Here is a 9,398-nt window from a genome sequence, read left to right as displayed (position 1 = left end):
ACACACACACACACGCTCTGGGAGTGAGTGGAAGATCGCACGAGCAGGAAGCACTGACCGTACACAGATAGAGAGCGAAAAAGAGAGACAGAGAATCTGAGAGAGACAATCCAACATTCATATTTTTAGCTCATAGTGAGAGAAGACAAACTACATAGCCGCTTCTTAGCTCTTTCCCCACTGTTATGTGGAATTACTTCTGAAAAGCAAAGCTCCTCTCCGTTACTTTGCCCTGGGGACATTTTTGTTTCTTATTCAAATAAATTGGGATATTCCATGTGACATGTTGCCCTCGTTTCCACAAGAATCGTGTCTTTCTTCTGAGTGCTCTTTGAACGTGCAGTGCTCTAGCTGTTCTCTGATAAAGGCTGTTGCTGTTCTTCAGAGGGAATGACTGAGGAACCAGGATTGCTTGCACGTGTGGGACAGTTGTGAAGAAGCATTGGGAGGAAGAAGAGAGAAAACTGCTCAAGAAAACATAAAGGAAAGAAAGAAAACAAGAAACAAACAAACATAAAATACTGTTTTGGCGCAAAATGGATCTCCCTCCTTTTAGGGGTAAGCACTTGTTTATGTAAGTTTCTTTTAGTCTTAGTCTTAATCGGATTTAGTCTATTTTTTCACTCTTTTTTTATAGCTCAAATGGTTTTCTCGTGAGATTCTCTAGATCTAGTTCTAGATGTTCTCTGAATGAAATATAATCTAGTTGACATATAATGGGAGTAGAATATCGTCTGAGTGAGAGATGATCTCTGTGTGTCGTGTAGTGCCCTAAACTCAAGTCCTACTCTGACCCAGCCAATGCACAGGGCTTCAGGCATAAAGGCATGGAATTGATTGTCCTCAAGGTCGGAGATGTCAATACTACCCAGTTTGTGCTGGCAGAGGCTGATGGAGAGGTTGGAAGTGGAGTGGGAAAGGACATGGGACAGCGCTGCACACATGCATGCTCACAGCGGTCTACTGCAAAGTTTCTGTGCGTTTGGAACTGGTTTTGTGATAAAGTTCTCAAAGTAGAGGCTGACAAAAAGAATGTGAATTTTGTGAATGGCATAGGTTTACAACAATAGTGGTTCAAATGTATTAAAATGTCTTGAATTTCCTCACTCTGTCAGTTAATTCAGTTTATATTGTTATAATAGTTTCATTTATTATTATTAATCTGGTAATCTATAATGTGTTTTACATTTACACCACAGTTTGTCAGTTGTTTTTGTGTTTCTCTCACTGAGTCTATCTTTATTTTATGTATTCCTCCATTCTCTGAGTGACCCTTCCCACCTTCCTCTTCTCAGTCTTTCTCTGTTTCTCTCTCACCCAAACTTGCTGGTCTGCAGTGTCTATTTCAGTCCTTCCTGGGGGTCAGATTCGGCACATCCGGAATCTCATACAGTTTATTGTCATTCAATCCCGCTGTGTTCCCAGAGGGGCCAGTGGGGCAGATCCCAGGGTCCTGGTGCCTGACAACTCAAGTCCAGCTGCAGTTAAGTCTGGCCTTTAGGAGCATATATATGCCCTCTGCGAAGCCCTCGGCCCTTACCCCCTGCGACTACCAGCTAATCAAGCCTCAGTCAGCAATTGCCAATCTGCCACTCTATCTGAGTCAGAGAGAGAGCAGAAATGGAAAATGGATATCTCTAATGACAGTTAGCCTGCAGGAAGTCAGACTGGCCTGATGGCTAGCTGCAGAACTGCTGTATGCTTATCAGCAGCAGCAGGGGTCAATGAAAGGAGACTGGAGGCCTCTAAAATAGCACCACAGCATGATGTCACATGGCCAACATCCCATCAGCCCCCAAACAAATGGATGGCATCAGCACCTCATTCACCTGATGGCCACACCCACCGATAGATAAACAAGCTGAAACATCTTCAAGCTCTTCCAATGTTGTCCAACGACCCTTTACTGGACAAATGTTTAGCCTTTTCTCATTTGCCTGTTTTCTCCTCCCTATTTAGAGGTTTAAAGTTTCTCCCAGTCAGTGGTGTGTGGTGACTGTTATGAATAATATGCTCTTCTCATTCTCTTCCTGCCCTGGATTGGATTACCCTGGCCAAGGATGTGTGCAAGGTAACGGGCGCAAGGAGCCCCGGGGCAGAGCCGCGAGGTACAGCTCACTCAGCACTGATACTCCCAAAGCACAGGGGCTGTCTTCAGGTTACCCCTCATGGCAGGCAGGGCTGAGTAAACACGGCGCTCTCTCCCCTCTTTTTCTCTCTCTGGCGCTCCAGATGCAGCTGTCTCTCGCTTGCTCTGAGCTGTATGCATGGTTCTGGGGCTTAAAGTGTATTCCCTCTACTATAGTGGTTTAAATGTGATACAAAGTTGGATCAGAGCTCTTGTGACAAAAAAGAGAAATAAATACAGAGAGCCATTAGTGGTGAATGGTTATTGGATTTGCTTTAATTCATCCAATGTAAGATATGCTATCAAGTTTGTAGAGTCAGATACAGCGTATCCTTTTAAATGATAAAACCATCCAGCAAAAAATAGAGGATGGAGTCTTCAGATGTGGGACAGGAAAAAGCTATGCTTTGGATGAATGCTGGATTGCAGAAACAGATTCTGGACTGCCTTCAGGATAGCTGTTCTAAACGGATCTATTTCATAGCAAATGCTGAAGTAGTCTTTCCTTTAATCCCTATCATCACCCCATTAAAATAAATTGTGCTCTAAATCAGATTCAGCTAGGTGCTTGCTCATTTAATGCTTTTAAGAGGTGATGGTAAGAGCTTACGAATGAGAAGACTTCATCTGAACAACACAATCAATATCCTAGTGTACACTGTCACAAGCAGATTTGAATCAACACGTCCAAAGTCTGAATGTTCCCTAAACAACACCCAGTAGCCCTTTGGAAGGCACTTAAGTAGTAGTTATTTGTTTAAGAGAAAACAATTGTGCAAGCTCCACTGTAGAGACATGATAGACCAGTCCACAGCTCCAGTACAGCCTCGCCCTGGTGTGCGGTCTGGGGCACGTGGGGCTAAAGAGTGCTCTGGGACTCGATAGGGAGTGGTAGAGTGCTCTTTGTTGGGGGGTTTGAGTGGCAGGGTGATCTGCTGGGCTTTCTGATGTCAGCACCTTGCCTGCTGTGCCACCGGAGTGTGACTTATCGATCCTCTAGCACCCTTACTGCTGCTTTTGGGTGGAACATTGTGTTGGGGGCTATTATATAGCAGCTTCTGCTCTGGTCTTCTGCTTCGCAGCTTATTTTACAAATGTGCCATGTTCATTGATAAAGTGAACATGGAGGTGGTTGGGGAACACTAGTGGGAGACAGTTTTCGATTAATGGATGGTGGCTTTCCAAATGGTCTGGCTCAGGGGAAGTAACTCGCAGGATAAAAGGGTATTTCATTAATGATAAGTTGGAAGGAACTTTTGTGAAAGGAGTTATTGGTGAGTGGGCAGTTCACAAGAAAGTGGCAGTTTAGAAATTTTCTTTGTACTATTTCTCAGAGCCCAGGAAATGCAGCGTTTTGGGGTGTAATTTGGGTCTGTTTTTACACAAGAGCACTGCAAGTCAGTGGAAAGTTCCAAATAAACTCCAGTGTATCCGCGAGTGATAAATGCTCCCAAGTGCTGAAACACTTGAGGAAAACCACATGGAGAGGACATGTGCAAATGCTCAAACAAATATGCAACCAAAAGTGCCTGACATGACACAGATGAGCTAACCCAAAACTTCCTCTCTGGCTTGTCTGCAGATGAGAGACTCAAAATCCAATGTTGTTTTCGAATTCAGGCCCCAAATAATGAGCTCATGGAAATGAACAGCAGACCCCTTTCAACAATTAGATGGACTGATAGGACCTGACTACAGCTCTCTGCTGGGTTTGATGTAATTACGCTCCAGGACTTCTCTTTCCTCCTCTGTGTAATTTGCAAATGCATTTTGTGCTTCCGACCTGGGCCTCCTTATCTTGAGTTTCTGGCTGGGCAGAGGGGGTGGGGGAGGATGCTATCTTACCTTTTTTTGTGAGAGCATTCAGGGCTCTTGCCAGGAATTCAGCTGACTGTACCCTGGATGCTTGGGGGACTGGGAGCAGACACTGCTTCTTCTAATCACAGCTGTTGTGTATGGATTTCTCCATACTGCTCTCTTTTCTAGTCCAGTCTCTTCATAGGCTGCATTTATCCTTATCACACATTGACTTTTGAAACTGTCTGAGAGTCTGACAAACATCAAAAAGTGGTCTTCTCCACATCTTGATGGAAGAAAGCAAAACCCGTCGTTATCTAATCCAGTGCAATCCAAGGTCTTGTTCGGCTATGACATTCAATAATGCAAGCAGCATGTTTCTCAATTCCAGGATGCCTATTTTTTCCATGCACATTCCAATAGCCATGTTGTTCCTGTTTATGGAGGATAAGGCTTAACAAAAGAAGGGCTGCAGGGAGGGGCTACAGCAAATTCCTCCAAGCTGCTGAGGAAGAGATACCTCAGGACACTGACACTAAGTCTTTTGGGTTCCCCAGTTTCTCACAATTCATTGCTGTCAAATTCTTTGCTCTGTTTCCGTTCCCTTGTGTCAACAGCTGTGTTCTCCAGATGCTAAATTACAGTGTGATGTCAATGATGTTATCTCTCCATCCTCTGTGTCTAATAATAACCGTAGCTATAGCCAATGACCATCTAAAAGGAGTGAAAGGAGGACTTTTGCTTTTTTTGCACCTACGCATTATGCAGACTGAATTTAAACTTAAACCATTTAATTTGATTGTGAATCTAACAATGATGCCTTTGTTTTATTCTTTTCTTAATACAGGTTTATCCGATGTACCGTGATATTGGTCAGCCTTGCAGCTCAGCCCCTACCCTGGTGGCCCTAAAAGAATGGATCCAGTACCACCTTTTCGGATGGACCCTGAAAGCCTGGATCTTCAGCAGGTCCCTGTATTGTCCATTGACCAGATCCGTGCTATAAGGGCTAATAATGACTATGTGGAACGCCCTGTGGCGCTGGAGCCTGCCTCTCAGGTTGCCTTCTATCCACACGATGAACGGCATCCTCAGATGTCTCGCAGTCAAAGTCAGCATCAACCTTCCCACTTGGCCCACTTAAGTCGCTCCAGTACCGTGAGCTCCATGTCCCGTGGCAGTGCTGCTTCGGACCAGAGACTTCTTGCAGGATTAACGCCTTCCCATTCTGGTCTAGCTGTGGTGAGGTCCCAGCCGAAAGGTGACTTGAAACCTGACTCGCTGGGCAAAGGACTGACTGGCGACGAGGACTTGGGCCTGCATCTCTTCATCTGTGAACGTTGTGGCCACTGCAAGTGCCAGGAGTGCTGTGCCCCTCGTAATTTGCCCTCCTGTTGGACCTGTGGCCAGCGCTGCTTGTGTTCTGCAGAAAACGTCTTGGAGTACGGCACCTGCCTGTGCTGTGTGAAGGGTCTGTTCTACCACTGCTCGGCAGATAAGGAGGACAACTGTGCCGACCGACCGTGCTCTTGCGCCCCAGCTCACGCCTGCTCCCGCTGGAGTGCTATGGCCTTTCTGGCACTCTGCCTGCCTTGCCTGTGCTGCTACCCTCCTGCCAAGCTGTGCCTCACTCTGTGCCAGCGTGGCTATGATCGCGCCACCCGTCCCGGCTGCCGATGCAGCAACACCAATGCTGTGTGCCGCAAGATCTCTGCCACCAACCCTGTGCCCTTTCGTAAAACCCTGGAAAAGCCTGTATGACAGCATGAATAAGCCTCTTGCAATCCTCCCTCGAGGAAGACATCTCTGATGCTGAAGCAGCCGGGGAATTCTGCTAAATGAACTGACCTACTCTAAACCAATCAGGCCTCCCTGCATCATGTCCATCATCATGTATCTTACTTCCCTCTTTTTTTAGTAAATCCGTGTCTATTTATTTATTTATTAGACTTCCAGGATAGAGTTGGGTAATGTGAACCGTATGCAACATACAGGGAGTATGCTATCAGAATTAATGCAGAGGCTGTACTGAGTAAAAGGATCACCTAGACATGGGAAGCTGTCAACAGGAAGTCAGTGCTGAGTGTGTCTTCTTCGGCCTTACTGAATGAAAAAACTGTAAGCAAGCTGGTTCACTCTAGACTCTACACGGATACAGGGCGCTGGTTAGGGACAAGAGCCCAACCAAAAAAAAAAAAAAAATCAGACTATTTAAGTCAATTCTGTTTGACACCAAAAACGGGACCATACAAAAATCAGAATATTAAGCTCACCTAAGAGGGATGTGTTTCAAGAGAGGCGGTAAAGAGAAACATTGTGCTCATGAGTGTGTGGTAAGGAAGAAGAAGGAAAAATGTGTGTGTGTGTGTGTATGTGTGTGCAGTCTCAGGCCGGCATCTGCTGTCAGCAGAAGCCTCTCTTTTTATTTTTAGAGGAGCTACTCTGAAAGATAAAGTGTCTGGTCAGGTTTCCAGCCCAGGGCAGCCTGACGCCAACCTCTCCCAAGCACTCTTACATCCTCAACTCTCTTTTCCACTGCTGCCCATTGTGCTTTCCAACTGCTCAACAACAGCGATAGGATCCTTGACTGTTTCTGCATCCAACCACGTTGTGGGACCAAACATCAAAAGGGACTGTCTGTCCAACTTTGACAGTGCTGTCAGGATGAGATACAAGAGCTTTGAGAGCTCTTGGAAAAATTGACCAGACAACCTGTAGGACCATACTTTAGGTTAAAATCAGATCCGAGCAGTATCAGCAAAATGAAGCCATTGTGGTTCCCCAGTTATGCCATACATGGACATTAGCATCTCTAAGTCCTTTCCTGAGGTTCTCTGGTTGGCCCTGAATGATTCAAAGGAAATGAGGTTAATGGAAACTATTGTGTCATCTGACAGGAAGAAGAGATTGTATTGAGACAAGGGCTTAGTCACCTGGCCAGAACGAGGTAGAATGCAACACTTGGGAACAAGGTGAAACAGATGCACTGACATCTAAAACTGGGAAGCAAGTTGAATGAAATCTGTTTCAAGTGTGTGTGTTCTTCCCCAATAATATGCACATCTTTGTGAGTTCCTTTGCTATATTTTTGTATGTACATAGAATTCTTATTGTATTTGTATTTTTATTCCATTTCTTTTAATCTGGTTATTATTACCATTTTTTTCTATTACTGTTGGACATTAACCTTGTCAGATACCTGGCTAATTCTTAAGACTAACCATAAGACTGATTTTGTAGTGTGGAGGAGAGGTCCCTTGTGCATGGCACAGTGTTTCACCGCAGTACTGTAAATTACCCTACAAAATCTTAATAACTGGGCTCCTTTTGGTCGCATGTATCCATTAGCTCGAAACTGATTTAAATGTGGTCTTCAGACAAGACCTAAACAGCTTTTCAACAATTACATACAGATAAAATGTCTGACATTAACAAGTAATGCCATTACTGGTTTAGGTTACACACAAGCTTGAAGAGCCAATCATATTTTTTTTTCTACCACTACAATATTTATTGGCATGAGAGCAGAAAACATGCATTACTATCAGAGGCAGGCTTTCAAGGGGTAAAATAGTGAGAAGATACCTCTCCTCCATAGTCACATCCCAAAAGAATGGCTTCTCTAAGAAGGGTCCATGTTTTGGGGTTTCAGTGTGTAGGTACATACAATTTACAAGAATGCCTAACTGGTGCTGTCCACAGTCTCTGAGTTAACCACTAAAAGTTCACTATGTTGTATTAGCAAGTATTGCTTTGGTACAATTGGCATCTTGTAAGTTGTAAAGGAATTAAAGAAGAATATATAAACATATATAAATCTATACAAATGAATATATTATATTATATATATAAATATATATATATATATATACATTTTACACTTTTTTTGTTTCTGATATTATCATAAAGCCACAGATATTTATTTAAATGGTTGCAAGGAAAGCTATGTATTTATTTTGGGTGAATGATGAAAAGAAATTAAATGAAAAGACCCATGTGATGATTTCAGTTTTTTCAGAGTGGACTGGTGGGTGTGGCCATAAGGCCATTGATAATAAATAAAACATTTTGAAATATTCTGTGTACAAGACTTGTTTTTACATCTCTATAAATGTTTTGACTATACCGTATGTATAAATTAGAAAATGTGTCAACTGAAATTTTGAGATGTTTAGGGAAGGTAAAATCCATCTTTACTGAACTATTCAGGACTTTTAAAGTATCCGTGATACCCACAGCTGCATTGCTGAGTCTAGTTGCATCTGTAGTTTTGTGGTATTTACCACTACTGCAAACACACTGCTATTCTGCATATACCTGGAGGAGTTATTAAGTGCATAAGCGATCTGTTTAGAAAAATGCTGTGAAGTAGGAAATATATGTGAGCGGACACTTATGGATGTTAGTTTCAGTGCCGAGGGGTTCCGGTCTTTGTCTGTCTCTTTACTCCACTCTCCGCACTTTTGCCTGTTTGCTTCATAAATAAGTAATCAAGGCCATCTCGTACTAATGGCCTTGGAAAAGAGGGACTAGAGATGTGTGTGTGTGTGTGTGTGTGTGAGTGAGTCTATGAGAGAGAGCATGAGTTGCTTCAGAAGTGTGAGAGTGTGCATAAGGTGTGTGTACGTACCGCCATTTGTGTGTTGAGCTTCAGAAGCATTAAGTCTGTACCTCAACATATCAATATCCCACCCTCTCTCTAGGCTTTGTCTTTATAAGAAGATGCTGCATGAATGATACAGATCCAGTTTTCCCTTTATGTGTATGTACATTAAGATATAGAGTACATACATCAGTTTGGTGTCTGGAGACACACCATTTTTTGACAGTGTAGCATTCATTTAACTTACTTAAAGGGATAGTTCATAAAAATAAAAATAAAATTCTATCGCCATAAACTTACCCTCATTTCATTCCAAACCTGCATGAAATATTAAATATATATCATAAATTCCTTTTAAAAGACTTGCGAACAGCATTCTAAGTCTTCCAAAGCTATACAATGGCTTTGTATGAGGAACAGACGCAAATGCGCAAATGTATGCGCATATTCAAATTTGGCTCTTCAAATTCAAAACATGCAAGAGTCTCTAGACATGCAAAACTCTAGAGTTGCGCTACAAGTTTATGAAGTTTGTTTTGCATTATGGTTTTTAATTACTGTGTGTAATTTAGTTTGGGTTGCTCAAACAACTGGTTATGTGCAATGAAACAGGGTTCATCAAGATGCGTCATGGAATCCTGTGCACCAGTACTGTTAAAAGTCAGAAAAGACCTTTTCGCTCAAGAAGAAACTGACTCTGGAGGGATGCTCTTTGCTTTCTTAACCTTTAACCCAGCTAATAAAGAGCAAGAAGGGATGGGGTTGGTTGATCTTTTACCATCCTGACCTCATGGCCTCTGTAACCAGTGAGTCCCCCTATGTGGCCCTTGTCCGGCGGGGACAGGCACTGTTAAGGACACTCCAGGGGTC

The 9,398-nt window shown here is 43.2% G+C and overlaps 1 protein-coding gene across 2 annotated transcripts; it reads left to right on the top strand.

Moving 5' to 3' along the window:
• LOC306861988 (protein sprouty homolog 3-like) lies at positions 1–6,264 on the top strand. Of its 2 annotated transcripts, XM_079404551.1 has the most exons (3): positions 1–558; positions 799–976; positions 4,773–6,169. In XM_079404551.1, exon 3 carries the CDS (start codon positions 4,841–4,843, stop codon positions 5,684–5,686), a length of 846 nt encoding a protein of 281 aa, XP_079260677.1. In that variant the 5' UTR covers positions 1–558; positions 799–976; positions 4,773–4,840; the 3' UTR covers positions 5,687–6,169. The 2 variants fall into 2 exon arrangements, with proteins under 2 accessions (XP_079260677.1, XP_079260676.1); XM_079404550.1 differs by lacking the exon at positions 799–976 and having other exon boundaries at positions 4,773–6,264.
• The last annotated feature ends 3,134 nt before the right edge of the window (positions 6,265–9,398 follow it).

Source organism: Barbus barbus (assembly GCF_936440315.1).
Source record: "Barbus barbus genome assembly, chromosome: 43".
In the NCBI taxonomy this organism is placed as follows: domain Eukaryota; kingdom Metazoa; phylum Chordata; class Actinopteri; order Cypriniformes; family Cyprinidae; genus Barbus; species Barbus barbus.
The sequence above is the reverse complement of the archived record's forward strand: the minus strand, read 5'-3'. Positions and strand labels throughout refer to the sequence as shown.